The 20,941-nt window shown below is 58.1% G+C and overlaps 3 protein-coding genes across 16 annotated transcripts in view; 2 read left to right on the top strand and 1 right to left on the bottom strand.

The window, feature by feature from the left end:
- Window positions 1-20,941, bottom strand: part of ZBTB46 (zinc finger and BTB domain containing 46) — a 77,958-nt gene that overhangs the window by 13,591 nt on the left and 43,426 nt on the right. For 2 of the 5 annotated variants that reach the window (XM_081290278.1, XM_081290277.1), the window contains exons 4-5: window positions 15,230-15,405; window positions 8,195-11,030 (exon numbers count right to left, since the gene is read on the bottom strand). In XM_081290278.1, coding sequence (XP_081146404.1) covers window positions 10,629-11,030; window positions 15,230-15,405 — 578 coding nt within the window. In that variant the 3' untranslated portion in view covers window positions 8,195-10,628. Of the gene's footprint in view, window positions 1-8,194; window positions 11,417-15,229; window positions 15,406-20,941 lie in introns of those variants that run through there. The other 3 variants (XM_081290280.1, XM_081290279.1, XM_081290281.1) reach the window with 3 other exon arrangements.
- On the top strand, window positions 63-3,020 carry LIME1 (Lck interacting transmembrane adaptor 1). Of its 4 annotated transcripts, XM_081290292.1 has the most exons (6): window positions 65-201; window positions 1,487-1,600; window positions 1,775-1,832; window positions 1,934-1,985; window positions 2,099-2,472; window positions 2,569-3,012. In XM_081290292.1, the coding sequence occupies exons 2-6, from the start codon at window positions 1,503-1,505 to the stop codon at window positions 2,770-2,772; spliced, it is 786 nt and encodes a 261-aa protein (XP_081146418.1). In that variant the 5' UTR covers window positions 65-201; window positions 1,487-1,502; the 3' UTR covers window positions 2,773-3,012. The 4 variants fall into 4 exon arrangements, with proteins under 4 accessions (XP_081146420.1, XP_081146419.1, XP_081146418.1 ...); XM_081290294.1 differs by lacking the exon at window positions 1,487-1,600 and having other exon boundaries at window positions 63-201; window positions 1,937-1,985; window positions 2,569-3,017; XM_081290293.1 differs by lacking the exon at window positions 1,487-1,600 and having other exon boundaries at window positions 63-201; window positions 2,569-3,015.
- SLC2A4RG (SLC2A4 regulator) lies at window positions 3,557-7,016 on the top strand. Of its 7 annotated transcripts, none has more exons than XM_081290288.1 (7): window positions 3,557-3,937; window positions 4,234-4,379; window positions 5,234-5,343; window positions 5,761-5,948; window positions 6,015-6,115; window positions 6,189-6,614; window positions 6,699-7,015. In XM_081290288.1, the coding sequence occupies exons 1-7, from the start codon at window positions 3,572-3,574 to the stop codon at window positions 6,808-6,810; spliced, it is 1,449 nt and encodes a 482-aa protein (XP_081146414.1). In that variant the 5' UTR covers window positions 3,557-3,571; the 3' UTR covers window positions 6,811-7,015. The 7 variants fall into 7 exon arrangements, with proteins under 7 accessions (XP_081146414.1, XP_081146412.1, XP_081146415.1 ...); XM_081290286.1 differs by having other exon boundaries at window positions 3,557-3,943; XM_081290289.1 differs by having other exon boundaries at window positions 6,192-6,614; window positions 6,699-7,014.

Genomic DNA, 20,941 nt, shown 5'->3' with positions numbered 1-20,941 from the left:
CCTTAGCAAGGACATTAAAATGATTTCGTCACAGTATCAGTGGAGACTCAGCTGGCTACGGGGTCTCTGGGGAGAGAGGGGTCTGCACAGGTTCATGGCAACTCACGGGCTGGGCTTCAGGGGTCCTGAATGAGGCCACAGCCCGTGCCAGGGTCAGAGGGCCCAGGAGAGTGGCCTTCTCCCTTCTCTTTTCTGATTGAGGTGGGTAAAAACCCTGGGTGTCTTTTGGTGCCCTGTGCTTACTTCACTGGGTGGAGTTGGCCCTCAGGAGCACTGTTAGGCAGGTGGTCCTGGTCAAGTGGGTTTGGTCAGTGCAAATTTGGTGGCCACTGATTGTCTAGCTGATCTACTCTCCCCACTTCTTGTTGGCGACTGTTCACTTCAGTGGGTGTGGTAGGGTGCAAAGCTGGGCTCTCAGAATATAGGGATGGCCACCCAGCGCCCAGGGTAGCACACTGACTAGACCAAGGGAGGGGCCCTAGCAGGTGGGTGACTCCTGGTGCGGCAGCAGCTGCAGCTCAGGGCTGAAGGCTGCTGGGGAGGTGCTCTGAGGCAGCGACAGGAAGTGAGGTGGGGAGCTCTACCAGGCCCACAAAGACCTTCCTGGCTGCCCCAGACAGGGCCGTGGAGGAGCCGCGTGGTGGCCTTGGTAAGTGCCTGCTCTGCCCTCCAGCATGGGCAATTCCCCAAGCCCCTCAGGGGCGCTCCTTGCATTTGGGAGGGCTTGGACTGGCCTGGTCAAAGCATTGGGAACTGGCTGTGTTCTAGTTAAGCAGACTGGGCCCTCCCACATGCCCGTGCAAGAAGCCCGCTGCTGAGTCTGGGTAGACTGGCCTCAACCTCCAAGATTACCCCTTGAATCTCCCCTAACTCCTACAGATAGTTGGTGGGCCCACCTGTCACCCACCACCCATCCCCCAGGCAATTCTGCTGACATCATTCCAGCATAGGTGGCAGAGACCAGGGGGAGGAGAGCCAGAGCCGTGGGAGGACATTTCAGTGCCTGAAGCTGGCCTCTCCTGCCTCTTCTCCTATTCCACTTCAAGGTCCAAGCTCTCTACTAAGATGGCTTAGGGGCATCACCTAAGACAAGGGGGCCACAGCTGGGCAGGGTGGGTAGATGAGGTCTGTGGCCTGTGGCTCATAGGCCCAGGGGTGTAACTGCAGGGACTTCCCCCAGATCATGGGTTTGGGCTGCAGTGACCACAGCATGATCTTGGCCAGGTTACAATTGCCCTAGCCATGCTCTGCCATCACCATGACCACCTGCAGTTATGGTGAAAGTGCAGGCAGAGCACTTCGTTTCACCAGGAGTTCCAAGCTAGAGGTGGAAGGGCGGGTGCCCCTGTGTAAGGTCAGGTGTTTCCGGTATGCTGAGTCAGAACAGGGGGAGGAGCCCACCCACAGAGGGAGGGGCACAAGTGGGGCTGCCATTTGTGTGCCCCATCCTCAAGCCAGCCCCAGTGCCCCTCTCTTCTGCCCCCAGGCCCCTGCCTCACAGGATGGGGCAACCAGTGCCCTTGGCCCTGCCCACCCTCTGGGTCCTAGGGTGCTTCTCCCTGCTCCTCTGGCTGTGGGTGCTGTGCACAGCCTGCCACAGGTATGTCTGTTGTGCTGGGTTCCTTGTGGGCCCTCACCACCTCCTTGTGCAGACAGGAGTTAGAGGCAGGCCTGTGCAGAGGCTCTGTGAGAACCTCTACATTGGTCTTGCATCAGCTGCTGACCACCCTTGTACCTACCGTGGCCCCTGGCCTAATGATGCTCTTGCCCCCAGGACACGGGTGCCGAGGCATCGGGCCAGGCTGCAGGGCAGCATGATGCCAGTGCAAGTGGTGAGTGCCAGGCCAGGGTGGGGCCAGGGTGGGGCCACAGGGTCCCTTCCAGACCTTTGCCCTCAGTCAGTGCTGAGACAGACTCGCTTCTGCTCCCTCAGCAGGTCCGGCACCAGGCTGCAGGAGCTGCACCACGGCCCACACAGCAGCATCGTGAGCCTCCAGGAGGGTTAATGGGGTGGGTCTGGCCATAGGGTGTCTCCCCAGTTCTGGGGCCAGGCCTGCTCCCCACCCCTAAGTGACCTCTACTCTAACCCCACCCCTAGCCCCACGACCTGCCAGCATGGATCTCCTGCGCCCACACTGGCTGGAAGTGCCCAGGAGCAGCACCAGGCCACAGGCAGCCCCCTCCATCTTCCCACCACAGCAGTTGCCTAAGGCCTCTCCTGTCTCCCCTTCACCCTTCATTGGCCCTGAGGACACTTATTCCAACATAGGGCTGGCTGCAATCCCCAGAGCCAGTCTGGCTTCGAGCCCTGTGGTGTGGGCAGGGACACGGCTGACCATCGGCTGTGCCAGGCCTGGGCCTGGGGCCAGACCTCTGGTGGCTGAATATGCCTGCATCCAGAAGCTCAAGGGGACAGGTCAGGGTCCCCAAGAACTGCAGCAGGGGACTGCTGAGAGGATCCCAACTGCTCAGGTAAAGTGGGCCTGGGCTGTGCACAGCAGGTGGGGCTGGCAGATTCTTGGCAGAGAGGCTGGTGTTTACCGCTCCTTGGGTCCCTCCTCTCTCCAGGTGGACAGCCTGTACTCCAGGGTCTGCAAGTCTGAAAGCAGGGACCCAGGACTCATCAAAAACCAGCCAGACCTCAAGGGTGGGGGATCGATTCTGGCCCCAAGGAATGTCTTGACCTGTGAGACCCTCCCCCTCAGGGACCTGAGCATGGACAGCAGGCCCCTGGAAAATGTGTATGAGAGCATCCAGGAGATGGGGCCCTGAGCAGGAGTCACCCCTCCTGTCTACCTGGTAACACAGTGGATATGTGCAGGTGCCAGGCCCCCGTTTCTGCCTCGGGAGGGTTTGGAGACTCCTGAACACCCAGTATTTACTATGTTCCTTTCTCCAGAGTGAGCTCTGCCCCTGCAGCTGACTGAACAAATCCCAGATCCCAAGGCTTCTAGCCTGTGAGGTTCTATTTCCACCGTCCACATGTCCTCTCCCTGCTCCAGAGAAGGCCTACATCCTAATAAAGTTCCATCAAACAAGGATGGACATGCATGCCTCGCAGCCTGCCGTTCTTGAAAGCGGGGAGGGTTGCGGTGAGGACTTCTGGAAGGATCCATGGCTCCTTTTGGTCTTGCAGGTGGTCTCACCCAGATGCCCAAGCTCTGGTACCTGAGGCTGTTCTGGTTTCCGAAGCCATTGGCGGGCAGGGGGAAGGCAAACCGTCTCGCTGTGGTTTCCAGTCCTGGGGACAGGGAAGCCTGCTGGGCGGCTGCCAGGGTGGGACTTGGACCCTGGGCTCCGCCACCAACCCCTAGAGTTACATAAGTTGGGGGAGGTGGGCAGTTTGCGTTAAAGGATAACCTGCTCCAAGAAGCCAGCCAAGGAGACAGGGCCCCTTTCTGTCTCTGGCAGCTCTTCCAACACACCGGTGGGGAAGCGGCCCTCCCAGGCGGCGGAGCGCTAGAGCGCCCGCCCGGAGCTGGCCAGGCTAGGGTCCGTCGGGCGCCGGGAGGCCACCTCTCCTGGCCAGCGCGGGCCAGTCGGAGGCTGAGCGCCGAGCCCCGGCCACCGAATGTTGATACGCCCGCCGGCCAATAGGCGCGCGCGCCGGGGCGGGGGGCGTGGTCGGCCGGGCGGCCTCGGGGCGGCGCGGCACCAAGAGGGCCGCACGGGATCCAGGGCGGGGGTCGGCGGCCCCGCCAGCCCGGCCCGGCCCGGGGCCGCCTCCCGAGAGTCCGCCCTCGCCGCTACAGCCTCGGCGGCCGGCCGGCGGGCCATGGAAGCCGAGCTCTCCCCAGGTCCGGGTCCGGGCTGTGAGCGCCCCCAGCTCCGCGCCGGCGGTCGGGACCCCAGTGCGCTACGGGCCGAGGCGCCGTGGCTGAGCGCGCAGGGCTCGGGCCCGCGCGCCGCGCCCGTGACGGTGCCGGCGCCGCCACAGGTACCAGTGGGCGGGGGCGCCAACAAAGTTTCTCTGGCTGCAAAGATGGCGTCGGGGCTGCGCAAACTTTGGGCCCCGAGGGCGTGGCAGCTAGGGGTGGCCGCGTCGGCCCCTGCATGTCCGTGGGTCCGGCCGTGCGGCCGGGGGACGCTCCCCGTCGCCCGCGCCGAGGCGGGGCCGGAGGCGGGGTTATGCTATCCACATCGGCCGCAGCCGGTGGGGCGGGCGCCAAGTGGATCCAAGGTGCAGGCTGGTGGGCCTGGGCTGCCTCTTCTATGAGTTTCTTCCGTCTGCAGGGCCCTTCTATGGGCGGAGGTTTTGCGGGCTTGGAGTTCGCGCTGCCGCAGGAGCCGCAGGCTGCAGACCTAGGGACCCCGGGGACGTGGGCGGGGGCGGCTGGGCTCCCGACACCGTCGGTGCACATCCCGGTGCCAGCGCAGAGGTGAGCCCCTGGGGTGGGGGGTTCGTGCCCTAGGTGGGTGTGTGCACACGTGCGTCGGTGTGTGCATAGGCAGTGGGTGGGGCACGGATTTCTGCCTTCCCGACCCTCCCGAGGGAGGCCTCGGTAGAGAATAGGTCAGGGTCTGGAGCTGGGTTTCTGCGTTCTCTTCCCCCAGCTCTCCAACCCTGGAGGAGTTGGACATAAATGACCAATTACATTGGGGGTCCCATCGCAGAACTGGGAGGGGCGGCTGTCAGTTTCTGTGCAGAAGAGGCTGTGCAGTTTGCTTGGGGCTTACTGTCCAGGAATCCCTGGGGCTCCTATTGCCACTCCCCCACTCCTGAGCCCAGACACTTCTGGCTGGCTGCGCAGCAGGGGCGGGCCCTGTCCTATCCCGCTGAGGCCCAGGACCGGCCTGTGCTTGAAGCCCATTCTCCCTCCTGGCTGCTGCCGACTGCTGGCTGCTCCCACCTCCTAAGCCTGGCCCGGGGCCCACAGCTGCTGTTGCACAACGCACAACGCTGGTTAATATGTGATGGGGGCTGGGTCGGGGTCAGTCCTAGCCCACCAGTGAGACATGGTGCCCTGTAGATCCTGAGGGTGCAGGGGACAAAGCCCAGGCTGTAGAGAACACCAGCCTCAGAGAGACCCCAGCCCTGTTCCCGGTGGTTCCTGGTGATTTGGGGCTCTGCAACCTGAGCTGGGGGTGGAGCCAGACCTCCTTCTCTGCCAGGAGTGAGGCAGCCTGGTGCTGGAACACGTGCCCAGGCCTTGAAAGTGTAGTTGGGTCAGGGGAGGGGCCTAGAGTACTTGTTGGGCCCCACCCACCCATATCTTGCCCCTGTCTCCTTCAGATCCCCCCCAGGAAAAGCTCGGCTAGATGAGGTCCTGGCCGCGGCAGCCCTTACAAGCCTGTCTACTAGCCCCCTCTATCTGGGGGCCCCTGCTGTATCCTTCAGTCCAGGTGTGTCTGAGAAGTCTGTGCTCAGGTGGGGGCCGGGCCTGGGACAGAGTCCTCAAGGACCCTACAGCCACCCAGTTTCTGGGATCGAGCAGAGTCCTCAGACCTGCCACCCACACTTCAGCTCTCTTTCTGAAGTGGTTATATGGATCTTCAGTGCCTCTCACTGAAGCCAGGCCTTTGCAGATTGTCCACCTCCACTTTGTTGACCATGCCAGGCACCCCCTTTTCTCTGCTATACTGGGGGATGTCTCCCCATGGCCCTGTGACCAACATCTTCTCCAAGACTCTGCCCACCAAGCTCACCTGAATAGGTGGCAGCTGAGTTAGGGACTGCAGATCATTAGGCAGACAGCAGGCAGCAGCTCCCCACGGAGCAGCTCAAGCCCACCAGAGGTCCTGAGGTGCATGTTCCTGCAGAGCCTGACTTGGAACCCTGGAGGGAGGCCCTGACTCAGCCCACTGGCAGCTACAGCAGCAGCAGCAACAGTGGAGACTGGGTCTGGGACCAGGCCAGCGACCAGTCCTCCCCGTCCACACCATCGCCCCCACTGCCCCCTGAGGCAGCCCACTTTCTGTTCGGGGAGCCCACTCAGAGGAAACGGAAGGTGAGCTGGGGGAGCCCAGGGCGGGTGGACTCGAGTGCTGCTCCTGACACACACCCTGTTGCCCAGAGCGCGGTCCAGGTGGTGTTCCAGTGCCTGTGGAAGAGCTGCGGGAAGGTGCTGCGCACAGCCTCCGCCATTCAGAGACACATCCGCCTGGTGCACCTGGGGTGCGGCAGGGCCGGGGGCCGGGTGGTGGGGCCAGGCCAGGCCAGCGCTTCAGCTCCCTTGCTGTGTCCCCAGCAGGAGACGGGCAGAGCCTGAGCACAGTGATGGTGAGGAGGACTTCTACTACACTGAGCTGGACATTGGTGTGGACATGCTGACCCATGGGCTGTCCAACCTGGCCCCAACGTCCCCTGAGGCCCCTGTGCCGCCTGCCTTCCCCCACCTGGACCTGCCCAGCCTGCTGCGGCCCCTGGCCCTGCCCCTGCCCCCTTTGCTTAGCTCTGCAGCTCCTCCCAAGACATGCCACGGTGACCATGCCCACCATGCTGGGGAGGCCACAGGTGGCAGCTGGGAACAAGTCTCAGGGCACTCTGGAGAGGAGCGAAGTCCAGGTTGCAGTTCCCCCCAGGGCTGCCTGGCACCCGTCCAGGTGGACCCACAGCCCACTGAGGGCCGGGCCACTGCACCAGCCCTGCCCTCCAAGCTTGGTGCCAGCTTGAGGTGCGTGTGGGTTGCGGGCCTAGTCAGGTGCCAGGTGGGGGGGGGTCCCAGCTGACAGCACGCGTGTCCCACCTGTCTCCCCAGGAAGCCCCGCGGTGATGCCAAGAAGTGCCGGAAGGTGTACGGCACGGACCACCGGGACCTGTGGTGCACAGCCTGCCGCTGGAAGAAGGCCTGTCAGCGGTTCCTGGACTGAGCCCACTGGCCCTGCTGTCCCGCCTGCTGTCCTGGGCGATCACCAGGCCTTGCCTCCTCTAGCTGTGGGCTACTTCCTCAGGCAGGGGACAGTAGGGGAGATGGTGACCCTGGGCCCCGGCAGTGGGGAAAGGGGTCCTGCTCTTCAAAGTGCCTCTGGAGAAGCCAGCGTTTTTGCACTAAAGCCAAATAACATCACTGTCCCCTGGGCCCCGGGACTGGCCAAGGATGTTGGCAGGCCAGCTGTAGGGTTCAGTCCAGGAGGCACTTTGAGGGGTGTTGAGAAGGGGACTCCCACACTCACACCTGATGCAGTGGTTTAGGGCCAGGGCTGACTTTTCCATGTTTCTGAAGCTCAGGTGTCTCATGTCTGGGCCACCAGGCGAGGAGAAAAATTAAACATTGGGTTTTTTTCCAGAAGCTGAGTCTGCCTCCTGGAGGGAAGGAATGGGTCCAGGACCTTGTGGGCAGGGATGGGGGGAGGCCACAGGCCTGGGGGTCTCCAATCCAGCCCCCTGTATCCAAGATGAGGCCGAGGAGGGGGCTATCTGAAACACAGGAGGCATCTGCTGGGAGCAGCAATTTCCCAATTTATTGAAAGTAATCGCTTTGCAAGAATGTCTATGCTAATCCCGTCACAGAAAGGAACCCCACAGGCAGGCCTGGAGCCTGTGGAGGCAAGCAGGAAACTCCAGACCCTCTGTAGAGAAGAGAAGGTGATGCTGGCTGCTGGCCTGGCCTCTGGCTACCAAGACCTAGGCGGCAGCAGCTGTGATTTTCCACCAATGGACTAAAAAACCTCCCCGAATATTAAACACATCTCCAGTACAAACACAGATTTATAATAATATATAAAGTCAATATAATAGAGCATCCCAAGAAAAAAATCAACAGTCTCCAAACACTGCCTTTTTTTTTTTTTTTTTTTTTGTCTCTTCTGTTTTTGATGACAGGTTGAAAGCATGTTGAAAAAAATAAATATTTAAGGGAAGCACACACACAGCACCCTCACTACAAGTGGTTCTAAAAGGGCCGCGTACGAAACAACAGAATCTAAACAAAAGACAACCACTAGAAAGTATGGCTTCTTAAAGAGCTGCACATGTCACAAAATGAGCCGAAGATTATCTTTCATAATATTGCAAAAAGTTCCAGTTTTGCATTTTCTCAGATTTCTTTCTTAAAAAGGAAGATGTGCAAAGTTGGAAGCATAGCTGTGTCCCGAGTCAGGCCCTGGAGGGTCCTGGGAGCATCCTATTGCCCAGACCCACAGTCCAAACAACCTGGCCAGGATCCAGAGCTCCATACAAAAATCATGGTTTCCCTATTCACATACCCCCACCACCATGGACTGTATCTTCCACTTTGGTGTTGCAAACACCAAGGTATAAACAGACACAAACAACAACAACAAAAATACAAAATGTGAAATGTAATCTACACATTATTTTCCTCTTCATAAAAAAATATTTATTAGTTTGAACATTGATTAAAAAAAAAGTCACATAAAAAAAAAAAAAAACCTTCATTACATACGTCTTTTCCCTCCATGCCTCCTGAGATGGACGTGTTCATCTGGGTTTGAAATTCCACTCTCCAACTAGCAAACTGAGAACAGCGGACCTGCCACACAGCAGATGGGGAAGATGGTGGACAGATGGGGACCCTTGGTTTTCCGGTACAGTATCATTTCAAGGATATGCCCCTAGGCCAGCAAAGGCATCCAGAGCGGGAGCCAGTCAGAGAGCAAGACATCCTGAGTGCCAGGCAGAGGTGCCTGGGGGAGGTGGGCCAGGGGCCCTGGGCAGTTTAGCCTGAGAGGGAGGACCGGTACAAAACCCAGAGGCTGGTAGCAAAGGTCTGGTTTCCAAATGCAACTTGTAAGAAAATCAGTGTATAGAAAAGGTGTTAAAAAAGTGGGAGAAAAGGTACAAAGTTCTGAGAGCCCTGAAGGGGGCTGGGAGCTCAGCTGCAGCTTCCCTGATCAGGGGGTCAGCCACACTGCCCCACTGGGAGCACCCCAGACCCCGCCATGGCAGTGGGAGAATGGGTGACAAGCCAAGGCCCCCATGCTCTGTGTAGGAGGGTCTGAGCTTCTGCTAGGGACTGGCTCAGGAGCTCATGGCTTTGCCAAGGAGGGATGTATGCGCAGGAGGGCTGGATGGCAGCAGGGGGAGCAGCCTCTTGTGACTGGTAGAAACTGGCTGATTTTACTTTGAAAAAACAAAAGAGAGAACTGCAACTCCTCCCCGTACACAGGCCCTCGAGGGCAGCACCATGTCCCTGCGCCCCACATGGGCCCACCCTGTGTGTCCTTGGCAGCAGCTGCCAGACAGCTGTGCTGAGGGAATGTTCTCGGGAGATGTGCTCCAGGTGACCACTGGGACCTAAGTCATAGTTCTGTGGGGTTTTCCTTTTGTCCACTGAGGAAGATGTGACAGTAAAAAGGTGACAGCCCTCTGGCCTGCAGTCTGGAGGAGAAACTAGAAACTCACTCTCAGCTGGTGCTCACACTCAGCTCCCAGGGAGCCCTGGCCTAGGGTGGGGAGTGGTCAACCTGCCTGCACCTCACCCTGAGAGGGTGCACAGGAGGAGGAGGAGAGGGTGGAATGTCTGAGTTGTGGTGTCAGAGCAGCCCGGAGGAGGGGCCCAGACTGCCATGTCTGTTCTAGGGTGGGTCTGGCAGCCTGCCTCCAGGACCTCAACGCTGGGTGATGCACAGAGATGCCCACCATGGGGGCCTTTGCTTTTCACTCAGGAAAAAAGGAGAACACATGGGAAGCTCCTTCAAAACACAGCAGGAGGACTTCACAAGCCAAAGGAAAAACAACCCTATGCCGTTTTGCCAAGTGCGAAAAACAATGCAAAAATAAGAATTTTCTGCAGCTACCTCACGATGTCTCCAACTACTTTAACATTTGGTTACCCAGGCAGGGAGGTGAAGCAGCACACTGCAACAAGGACACCCACCTCCAGTGTTAGCAGCAACGATGGCAGGAGTCCGAAGAGGGGTCAGCAGGAGCCCTGGAGCAAGCCCAGGGTGGACAAGGGGCCCAGGCTCTCTAAGGAAGTGCACCCAGAGCTGAGGCCCTCATGGCAGAGCTGTTTTGGGCCTGAGATGGGGAGCCTGGCCAGGGGTCTCCTCCCTGACTGAGGAGTCCTGCATGGGAGGACCTGCGGCCTCCTCAGGCCCCGCCCTCCGGGACCACCGGAGAGAGCACCTGGAGCCCTGGATCTGCAGCTGCTGTGTTAAGCACCAAAGCCCAGAGGTAAGAGGATCGCAGGGCTTTCTGTGCACCAGACCTGGGTTCTACAGGCTGCCACTGCGTGGCAGGAGCCAAGAGGGCAAAGGGCCACTGCGGGGTCACAGGCAGCCACCTGGCTGCAGGGCTTGAGCAGTGCTGCGGATGGACGCAGCTCGGTGTATGCAAAACTCTCAACATGGACTGAGACCTGTGGCCTCGAGGATGCACTCATGCCCCTGGCCAGTCTGGCCATCATGCATCCAGGGTCTGGCCAGCCACCCAGGGCTCCTTTGATGCTCTGGAGGCAAACCCCAGACCAGACCGGCACACACCTGCAGGCACCTGCTGGGGACTCCAGGCATCCCAGGACAGGCAGGAGCATGCGCTCTCCCTTGACCGCAAGGCCATGGCCAGTGTCTGTGGGAGTGGGGCTGGATGCAGGGAGGACCAGAGGAGGGGCTGAGAAGGGCACTGCCCTGCCGTCGGGTGTTGAGACCCACTAAGACACACACACAGGTGGACGGAGCGACGCAGCCACCACCCCACCATCAGACCCTGCCCACCGAGGCAGGGCCTAGGAGATCCAGGCGAAGTCCTTTTCAGGCCCTGCAGTGGGGCTGCGGGGGCCCTGTGGTGAGTCCTCGTCCTCCTTGTCGTCCCCCAACAGCGTGTCCTCGGGCGCCAGCCCTACATCGTCCTTCCACTTTGCCACGTCGTCGTCCTCATCCTCCCCCAGCTCCTCCTCACCCTCCCCTCGCGGGTCCTCGGGGTCTTCCAAGTAGGGCCCATCACCAGTGAACAGGGCCTCGGGGGAGCCTTCGCCGCCCCCATGGTCCAACTGCACGGCTGCGCCCCGGCCAGCACAGTCGGCACACACACCGTGGCGCCGGGAGCCGTGCCTGATGCCCACGCTGGCTGCAGACATGAACACGCGGCTGCACACCTTGCACACGTACTTCTTGTCCTTGCTGTGGACCTGGGAGGACAGGGCAGTCAGTGGAGGGGTGAGTCATATGCCCTAAAGAGGCATATGAGCAAGGATAGCCATGGCATGACTTGGAGGTGACAGATCTGCTGGGACCCTCAAGCCCAGGCTTGAGGGTGCTGCCCAGAGTCTACATGGTCAGAACTGGGGACAGCACCCAAAAGCCCTATCCCTAGGGGTGCTGACACCAGGGGCAGCAGTGTCCCTCCGCAGCCCCAGCAGGGCCAGGTCTCAGTGTGAGTACACACACACACACATGCACACACAGAGGCCCTGCTGCATACTTCTCTCTCAGGTCACACTGCTCCCCCCTCCCGAGTCCCTGCAAGGACAGGCTGAGTTCTCATCAGACAGCGTGGAGCACTCCTGTGCCCCTCCTGGAAGAGACGGTGCCAGCTCAGGCTGGTCAAGGGTGGAGAGCCCACACAGCGCTGACCAAAAGCTATAGGTTGACTCTGGCTTCTGGGAGTCCAGTCCAGGCCCATGGCTTGATGGGCTGGGCAGCAGGAGAGCCATGGGTCAAGATTGAAGGACAAGGGCTAGGACTGTAGCTCAGTGGTAGAGCACTTGCCTAGCATGCGTGAGGCACTGGGTTCAATCCTCAGCATCACATAAAAATAAACAAACAAAAGCATTCTGTCCATCTACAACTACAAGGAGATTAAAAAGAAAAAAAAAAGAGTGAAGGACAGAGGGAAGGGGAATTGGGATGGAGTCCCAGGAGATGGTGGTGGACTGGGAAGAAACTGGGGGCAAGTCCACACCCCAGCCTTCTCCTGACCATTTCCTTGTAGGTGAAAAGGCACAGCTCCCTCCCCCAGCTGGAGCCTGAGGTCAACTGAGAGCCTAGGACAGAGATTAGCAACTGAGGTCAGCAGAAGAGGCACATTGGCCAGGAAGGGACTGGATCAGTGCCCCTTACCAGGGCTATGCCTGACAGGGAGCAACAGCATTTGGGAGAGGGTCCTCAAGAGAGCAGGACACAAAGACCCTAGGACCTGAGGACGCACAGATGGGATGCCTTCTGCAGAAGGGGCAGGATGCCTGCTGCTGTTTGGAACCTGTGGAGACTTCAGCATGGGCACTGGAGTCTGTGGAGAACCACAGCACCCCTGGCTAACTTGAGGAGGGCTTGGAGGGATGGGTCACCACCAAGCCCTGACCCTACTTTTCAAGAACAAAGGCCAGTGGGCCTACATGTGGCAGGCTACCTGCGAGTCTTGGTCCACCCTCTGGTTGGACCTGGTGCTAGCCAGGCTTCTGCCCTCAAGTGCCAGCAGCCTCCCCAGACCTCCAGGCTCTCTCGGCCCCTCTGTGTCCTGCAGACGCCTACCCTCCATGTGCAAGAGCTGGAGCTGTGTGAGAGCTGGAGCTCTGTGAGAGCTGGCTGCACACAGGGAGGGAGCTGTCCAGAAGGTGTCTGAAGCCAGCTCTCCACAGCCTGCAAGAAAGTCCTGTCACACAAAGACTGCAGCCAGGCTGTGGGGGAGAGGGGTCCTGCTGGGGTGGCTGAGAGCGTCCCAGGCTCATGTGTTGAAGGCATGGTCCCCGGCGCAGCAGTAGTCAGAGGTGGGGCCTCTGGGAGGGCTCACCCTGAGGGTCCGGACTCCTCAGTGGCTGGGTCCTGGATGGTGAACGCACTACCTGAGGTGGGACTGGCTGGAGGAGGGTCTCTGGGGCACGCCCTGGGAGGCTTACCCGCTGTCTTTCTCTGCTTCCTGGCTGCCGTGAACTGAGCAGCTTTACTCTACGATGCCCTCTGCCATGGTGTTTCTGCCTCATCCTGGGCCCAGAGCAATGGAGTCGGCCCACCATGGACTGAATCCTCTGAAACCCTGAGTCACAATAAACTTTTCCTTTTCTAAGTTGTTGTTTTTTCCTCCACTAAGTTGTTCTTGTCAGGTATTTTGGTCACAGCAAAAAAAAAAGTTGGCTAACATTTTCTTTTTTTTTTTTTTGGAGGGGGGTGCTAACAGGAATTGAACTCAGGAGCACTCAACCACTGAGCCACACCCCCAGCCCTATTTTGTATTTTATTTAGAGACAGGGTCTCACTGAGTTGCTTAGGTCCTCGCTTTTGCCGAGGCTGGCTTTAAACTCTTGATCCTCCTGCCTCAGCCTCCAGAGCCACTGAGATTACAGGCGAGTGCCACCGTGCCTGGCTAAACTCATATTTCTTCTACTTGCAATGATCTGACAAGCGATCACTGTGGTCCTGCAGCTATGCCTCGTGAGCTGCCCCTCACTGGCCTCAGCTTCCCAGGCCCTTGGTCCCACAGAGCACTGCTCTTGAACCTAACCTCCTTGAAGGCAGGGTTGTTACTTCCACCAAACCCCAAGTGGGGAAGGCTCCAGTGACAGCTGCCGGGCTGCCGTGACAACCTGCACATCCAGAGTGTGGCATGGGCAGGTCATCACATGGGACCTGAGACCTTCAGGAACAGCTGGTGGTGGCCCTTGGAGCTGGGTGCTAGCCCCCTGGCCTCCTCAAAAGCCCAACCAGCAGGGTCTAGACCTCTGGGTTGGGTCCAGCATTCTGTAGGTTTGTTTGCTCTGTATTAGATTCAGGGCCTCCCTCTGCCCCCCACACAGGGGAACAAAACGCCAGACCAAGTCACCATAGGAACTGTGAAAATGGGGATGACAGGGCAGGAACAGGCCTGGGGGGGGGGGGTCAGGGTCTCCAAGGCAGATGGCCAGGCACTCATGGATGCTCACACTCCTGCTCGGGGAGGGTGCTGGGCACCATGGTAACTGTTGCTGAGCTCCTTGGTGGTGCTGCTGTGGAGCAGGGCCAGCCCACCCCATCCAGACCTGAAGCCCTCGCAGGTACAGAGGGGACCCACTCCTTGCTGCTGGGTCTGCCCTCCAGAGGTGCCAGGAGGGCTACTGTGCGCAAGGAGGCCGCAGACCATCTCCCAACGCAGGGCCCTGTTTCTCAGAGTGGGCACCCAGAGAAAATAACCCTCTCCTCAGGAAGAGGTGGGCTACCTTCATTGTTTTTGTTTTTGTTTTGTATTCTGCTTTTTTAACACTAGGGGTTGAATTCAGGGCCTCATGCATGCTAGATAAGTGCTCTACCACTGGGCTACATCCTCAGCCTTTTTATTTTTTATTTTGAGACAGAGTCTTGCTAATTGCCCAGGCTGGCCTACAACTAGAGGTCCTCCTGCCTCAGCCTCATGAACAGTTGGGGTTACAGGCATGGCCACTGCAGCTGGCCCCAAATGTTTTAAGTACATTTTTCAAGGCCCTCCTGTGGGTTCTCTAGACAAATGCAATGACCCTCATTGAGACTCATCAGCATTTGCTAGTGTGAAACAAGATGTGGTTCCTCTAAATAGGTACATATGTGCCTTTTAGATTTCGTGTCAGTCTGCAGAGTGGTCTCTGTGGCTTATTAATTAGATGAAGCAGAAGCAATTGTTCACTTAGAGAAAAAATTCTAAACTTGGCTTGCTAAGACCTCATGGCTTCTCGTGGACATGGGTCTGCCTCTGGCCTCCCTTCATGGTCAAGGGCTCTTCCTGATCCAGGCATCCCCACCTCACAGAGGGACACATGAGGGACCCGAGAGAATATCCCTCTGTGGGCTCTGTAGCCATTCAGGGACCCTAACCTCAGGGGAGCTCCCAGCTGTCCTCACCTCAAATAAGAGTACCCCACTACGCTCGAGCAGCAGAGGCCAACAGAGAGCCTGAACCCGGCCTCGGCCCTTGCCGCCTGGCAGGGCTGCCCATGAAGCTGGTGAGCTCCAGGTGACCCAGCCTGCAAACCATCCCCATCCCAAAGATGCCCGAGATGCTCCCCCATCCCAGTGCAGCATCCCATGGTATCACACCTGGGGCTGTCCCCTGTCAGGGCTCAGGGCCTTGGGGGTCCGTCTCGCTAGGCTGATCTCCTCTCTATCTCCAGACAACCTCCTCTCTGTCGCTCTTAGCTGAGCTGGTCCACTCTCCAGCATCTGCTCCCTGACAGCCACCAGCTGGGTGCAGAGCCTGGCCCCACCCCTACAGGACGAGTGAGGCAGCCCGGAGCCGGCAGCAGTGACCCCTTGGCGAATGCTGTCCATGGTGGCCTGCTTGGCTTCCCCACTGCAGAGTGTCCAGGCATCCCATAGCCACCCCCACTGCCCGCCTTTCAGGACATCTCAGCTCAGCATAGGCCGCAGCTCCAGGCCCTGCACTCACCAGCGTGTGCCGCTTCATGTGCTCACGGCGCGTGAACTTCTTCCCGCAGATCTCACAGGGGTAGGGCCGCTCCCCGGTGTGGGAACGCATGTGCCTCTTGAGGATGCACTGGTGCATGGCCGAGAAGCTGCAGTAGGGGCACTTGAACTTCTTCCTGATCACTGTGAACTCATTCACTGGAAGAGAGCAGAGGCGTCAGTGCAAGGGTCACCTGGCTGCCCCCTCTCCACGTGCTGTCCACCCAAAAGGGACCCACAACCCAAGCCCAGGGAGGCTGGTGCCCACCTCTCAGGAGCATTCTGCAAAATGGAGGCCCACTCAAGCAATCTTTCCCTGATGAGGGCTGACCAAGAGCCCAGGCATGGGCAGCAGCAAGCCCTGTGGACAACCAACCCAGCACATGCCATCTTGTCTCTGTTCATACATTCCTCATGTCCTCAGATGCTGCTGGACATCAGGACCTCCCAGGAGGCAGATAAGAAGCCAGCACCATAGTGTGGCATGGGCCAAACAACACAGAGGGAAAAGGAGACACCCTCTGCTGGAAAACAACCGGGGTCTAATCTATCCAGGACACTGCACTGTCCCAGGGAACCTGGGCCCTGACTCTGCGGAAGGACCCTCAGAGGCTCCAGTGTGGTTCTGCTGCTCAGACCCCAGCCTCAGCATGGGATTTAGAAACTGGCCAGCTCAGAGCAGCCCCAAGAGCACTGCCCTGGACTCACACAGGTCCAATCAGGAAGACCCACTGCGAGCCAGAGTCCTGTGCCCCACAGACAGTGACCCCTGTCCCAGGGACACGATTCTCCAAGAACTGAGGGGAGAGTTCGTCCCTGCTAGGCCTAGGAAGCCCTGAGCTGACACCTGGCACCTCCAAGGTGGGCTGTGTGGACACCATAGCTCATAGCTGAGCCACTCCCCAGAGCCACGGTCCCTGTCTGTGCCCCTAAAGCCACATCAGGTCCCCTGGAGAGTAGGAGTCCACAGACTTCTGCTTCTGAGCCTCTCTAGTAGATGTACACCGTGTCCCTACATCAGGAGCTTTCAGTGTTGGTGGGTGTGGCAATGGTGGCTGGGGACAGGAGGGGGACCACGCTCAGCATGGCCTCTAAGGCAAGACAGGCACTGAGATGACCACAGCCAACAGTGCACCATCTTCCGGTTGTACCCATATAAAGTCAGGACTGGACCAGAAGGCATTCCGCACATAAAGCACCCACTCAACACACTGTGACCTCAACGCACAGCCTCGGACTTGCTTCTGCCAAAGGTCTGCACATACCAGACCCACCAGAGACCCGGCTGCTGGGCATTCAAGGTGTTTCCCTCTTTCACCCACGAGAACAGTGGTTACTGCGGTTCCTGTAGATGACTGTACCACCCACCACCTTCTGAAGACGGGTCCTGGGCAGCATCTACCCACAGCCCTGCAACTGTTCCTGTCCACCTGGTGCCTGTGCAGTGGGGCTCCTCCAGAGGAGCACACTCCAGGAGGACCCTCCCCAAAGCAGGTTCCTCGGGGGAAGTTGGTGTCCAGTGTCTGCTGATGATGCGCACTCCCTTAGCCAGGGCGAGTCTATCCAACAGGCTCACACCAGTGGTACAAAGAGAGCGGGCGCTCGGCAAGGCGACCCACAGGAGACAGGCCTCTGTCCAGCCACTGCCCACACCTGCTTTGTCCTCCCTGACCACTGGGCTCTGTCCTTGATGTGGTCCAGTGAACTAGGCACAAAAATATTCCCCTTTTCCAGCCACACCTCCACCAGGAAGGACTGCTCTTCCTCAGAACCCTGTGTCCCCACTGCTGTACCTGGTGGGTGGCGCACACCCTCTAGGTGGGAGGGGAACGGGACATGAATTTCTACACTGTTTGACTTAAAACAACTTTTGGGGGGAACACAGCCATCGTTCCTATTCTGGTTTTACAATCATGAAAATCGGAATTTTGAATTACCATACATTTAGCCTTCTATTTAGTGATTCAGACCTGCGTGCTAAATCAACACTTCCTCTGTATAGAAGCACTATTTCTTCTCTCATAAAAACTGCCTGGAACTTCCTGGCTGTGGCTCCCCGCTCCTAAGCAGGGCTTGCCCAGAGCAGAGGCCTGGCACACCATGCCACTCCGTACCTGTGGCTTCTGAAGCTAACGCAACAACGCTTTCTGGTCTTTTCTTGACAGGTTATCTTAGGGTCACAGCTATAACAAAGAGCCTCTGGGTGGCCCAAAACAGTAAGTAAATTCAGTCTCATAGTTTTGGAGGTCAGACCTGGGACACCACGGTGTGAACTCTAGGGGGCTCCTTGTGCCCCCTCCGGCTCCTGGGCCCCAGTACCCCTTGGCTAATGGCCACATGGCTCCATCTTCAGGTGGCTTCTCCTCTGAGCCTATGTCTCCTTTTCTGCCTCTTATAAAGACATGTGTCACTGAATTTAGAGCCACTCTAATCCAGGACGACCTCATTTGAGATACTTAATTTAACCACACCTGCAAAGACCCATTTTCCAAATAGGGTCACAGTCACAGGTCCAGGAGATTAGGAGTGGGCACTGGGGCCACCAGGTACCTGCTGTGTGCAGTCAGCAGCATGTCACTGCCAGTGTCTCGCCGGCTAGGAGCTGCTGCACCACCGGGCCACGCCCCAGCCGGTGATGATTACAACAATGCCCTTTTTTTCTTCTTCTTCTCAGTACTGGAATTGAACCCGAGCCTCAGAAACCTCCACCACTGAGCCCCATCTCCAGCCCTTCTTATTCTTTATCTGAGGCAAGGTCTTGGTGAGTTGCCCAGGGGCCTAGAACTTGCCATCCTTCGGCCTCAGCTTCTTGGAGCAGCTAGGGTCACAGGAGAGTGCCACTGTGTCTGATAAATTAATTCCTAGTTGGAAACAACTAAGATCCCCTGTAATTTCTTTGTGACTTACAGCTTACATATCTTAGAAAATTCCCCAATCATATAGTGCTAAGGCTGGAATGTGGCCCAAAGTGCAGTGTTGGAATCATAGTCCCAGCAACAACACGGTGCCGGGCACAGGCCCGTGAGAGGTCTGGGCCTCTCCCTCACGTGGCACACCTGGCTAGCAGGTGCTGGCCCAGTGCTCCATCCCAGCACTGCAAAGCCAAAGGACAAACACAAGCTGTCTTGGGAGTGTGTGCTGCCGTGAGAGCAGGCTGGTGGCAAATGCAGGGCTCCCCGCTGGCCTTCCACCTTGGGCTGGCAAGGAAAATAGGCCTGGCCACAGCTGCACCTGCAGTCCCAGCACACAGGACCCCTCAAGCCCACAAGTTCTACACCAGCCTGGGCCACAGGTGAGCCTGTCTCAAAAAGTAAGTAAATAAATAAAAAGAATGCAGCCCTCTTCAGACTCAGTCCTTCCCCCGTGGACTTCCGTCTCCAGAATGGTAGAGGCAGGCACTCTACCAACTGAGCTATATCCCCAGCCCCAAATTCTTTTCTTTATAAACAATCCAGCCTGTGATTTCTGTGGTGGCAGCAAAAATGCACCAAGACGTGCAGCTTCATTGTCATAAACATTAAAAAGCCACATAAGAGTCACTGCCATAAGCTGCCATGGCAGCCACATCTTGCTCCCAGCTGCTCAGGAGGCTGACACTGGAGGATCCAAGTTCCAGGCCAGCCTCAGAAACTCAGTGAGATCCTGTCTCAAATAAAAATAAACAGAGCTGGGGTGCAGCTCAGTGCTGGAGCACCCCTGGGTTCAACCCCCAAGCCCCCCAAAAAGAGTACTTGGCATAAACAAAAACATGCAAGACCATTAAACCAAACCGAACACCAGGGGTTCCATTCCAGATAGTTAATTCTTCATCTAGTCATCATCTTCCCAAGAGGGCACTTCTACAGTATTTCAGAATCAGGACCATAGTTGACTTCAGAGACTTACAAGGCATCCACAGTTTTATGTTAGAATGAGGCGGAATTACAATGTATCCAAGTTGTTTCAAGGTTTTAACCGTGGGCAAGTGCATGCACCCCAGGACCCAGCTCAGTGAGGCCTCACCCATCTGTGCACCCACACGCACACACACTCAGCAGTACACTGCGCAGCGGCCTCAGGGGCCCCCCATCCCAACACTCTGTGCTGCCTGCGTTCGCCCATTTGTGCTGCTGATAGGGGCTCACGACTGTGCACAGGGATCTGAGGATGCCTGGGCAACTGTCCTGGTTCAGACACTGGATGTCCCCAAGAAGCTCAGTGAGACAAAGCAAGAAGGAGAAGACTAAGAGGCCTGGACCTAGTCAGGCACTCCGGTGAGGGTGAACTGGGTGGACACTCAGGGCAGGCGGGTGTGGCTGGGGAGGTGGTCACTGGGGCCTGCCTGGGGGTCTCTGGGTTGTCCCCGGGGAGCAGAGCTCTCTGCCTGTTTGCCACCTCCTGAGCTGCTTTCCTCTTCCATGCCCTCCTTAGCAATATTCTGCCTCATCTCGGGCCCAGAGGGATGGAGCTGGCCTCCTGTGCAGCGAACCTCTGAAACCATGAGCCAAAATAAGTGTTTCTTCCTCTAATTGTTCTCCTCAGCTCTTCTGGTCATGGCAGTGAAAAAGCTGACTAAAACAGTGTCTCATGTGGCTCAGTGGTAAAGCACCTCCATCTCCAGTCCTGCAAAAGACCAAATCAAAACCCAAACCAACTCCTGCCTGCCCCCACCCCCAGCAGGTCTGCACTGGGGCGGGGGGTGGGCACCACCAGCTCCCAAGGCCACTGGGCCTGCCAGGAGACCCCAGAGGGCCTGTCCTCAGGAGCCACTCTGCACACACCTCCCTGCCCAGGACCTTGGCCAACCACAAGGAGTGTTCACCTGGGTGGAGGTCACAGACACAGTGTGGGAGCTCCTCAGGTGACCACAGGGCCCCATGCCCAGAAGCCCACCGTGAGCTGAAAGGTGGGCCCCACCTCCCGACCCCTGGAGCCAGCCACCACCCCACGCTGCAGGGAGTTGATGGTCTGCCCTTACTGAACACGGGGACTCAGAGATGCCACTGCCCAGAATCCCATGACACCACCACCACGGAGATCCCCCAAGACAAAGTCTGAGTTCAGCTGTGTGGCCTCTGCTGCAGCCCAGAGCTTCATGCCACTGAAGACCAAGCCCTGTAGCCAGGTGGCTCGGGCCAGTTGTTGGGAGGACCCTGAGGGCCACTCTGACTTCCCTAGACACCGGGGACCACTTCTTTCTACTCCACTAGGCTGGGAATTCTTACTATGAATGCCACTGGGTTTAGGATCACAGGGTTCCCTTTCCTTTTTCTCCTTCTTGTCTGCAAACGTGGTGAGTCCCATAGGCTGATTTGCAAAAGCTCCTAGAAGGTTCTGAGCACCTACCTGCCCCAAGGCACGGCTGCTGTTCTGTGGGTGCTGGGAACTGAACCCAGGGCCTTACATGACGTAGGCAAGGTCTCCACCACTGAGCCAACCCCACCTTGACCTTACTGAGGCAGGGCCTCAAACCTGCAATGGGACCACGGGCAGGTGCAGTGCGCCCAGCTGGTCATGCCGAGGGCCTGCTCGGTCTCACTGGTGTCTGCTCCTCCTCTGTCTCCTGCTTCCCTTGGATTGCGCGTGGTGTCTGCCGTGGCCTGGCCTGCAGTGCTGAAGGCTCGGTCCCCAGTACGGCAGTGTTCGGAGCAGGGGATCTTGAGGGGGCCTGGCCTGCGAGGCTCCCACGGCACCCATCGTGGAGGAGTCCTCAGGT

This window comes from Spermophilus citellus (assembly GCF_964194105.1).
Source record: "Spermophilus citellus genome assembly, chromosome: 4".
Taxonomy (NCBI): domain Eukaryota; kingdom Metazoa; phylum Chordata; class Mammalia; order Rodentia; family Sciuridae; genus Spermophilus; species Spermophilus citellus.
This window is presented reverse-complemented; position numbering and strand designations above follow the sequence as displayed.

Bases quoted from the DNA above. Each gene is read 5' to 3' on its own strand.
- LIME1 (XM_081290291.1), top strand. From the start codon at position 1,371: ATGCTGAGTCAGAACAGGGGGAGGAGCCCACCCACAGAGGGAGGGGCA. The intron at 1,833-1,936 runs GTGAGTGCCAGG...CTCCCTCAGCAG, and splicing joins GCATGATGCCAGTGCAAGTG to GTCCGGCACCAGGCTGCAGG. The intron at 2,473-2,568 runs GTAAAGTGGGCC...TCCTCTCTCCAG, and splicing joins AGAGGATCCCAACTGCTCAG to GTGGACAGCCTGTACTCCAG.
- SLC2A4RG (XM_081290283.1), top strand. From the start codon at position 3,572: ATGTTGATACGCCCGCCGGCCAATAGGCGCGCGCGCCGGGGCGGGGGG. The intron at 3,944-4,233 runs GTGGGCGGGGGC...TTCCGTCTGCAG, and splicing joins CGGCGCCGCCACAGGTACCA to GGCCCTTCTATGGGCGGAGG. The intron at 6,615-6,698 runs GTGCGTGTGGGT...CTGTCTCCCCAG, and splicing joins AAGCTTGGTGCCAGCTTGAG to GAAGCCCCGCGGTGATGCCA.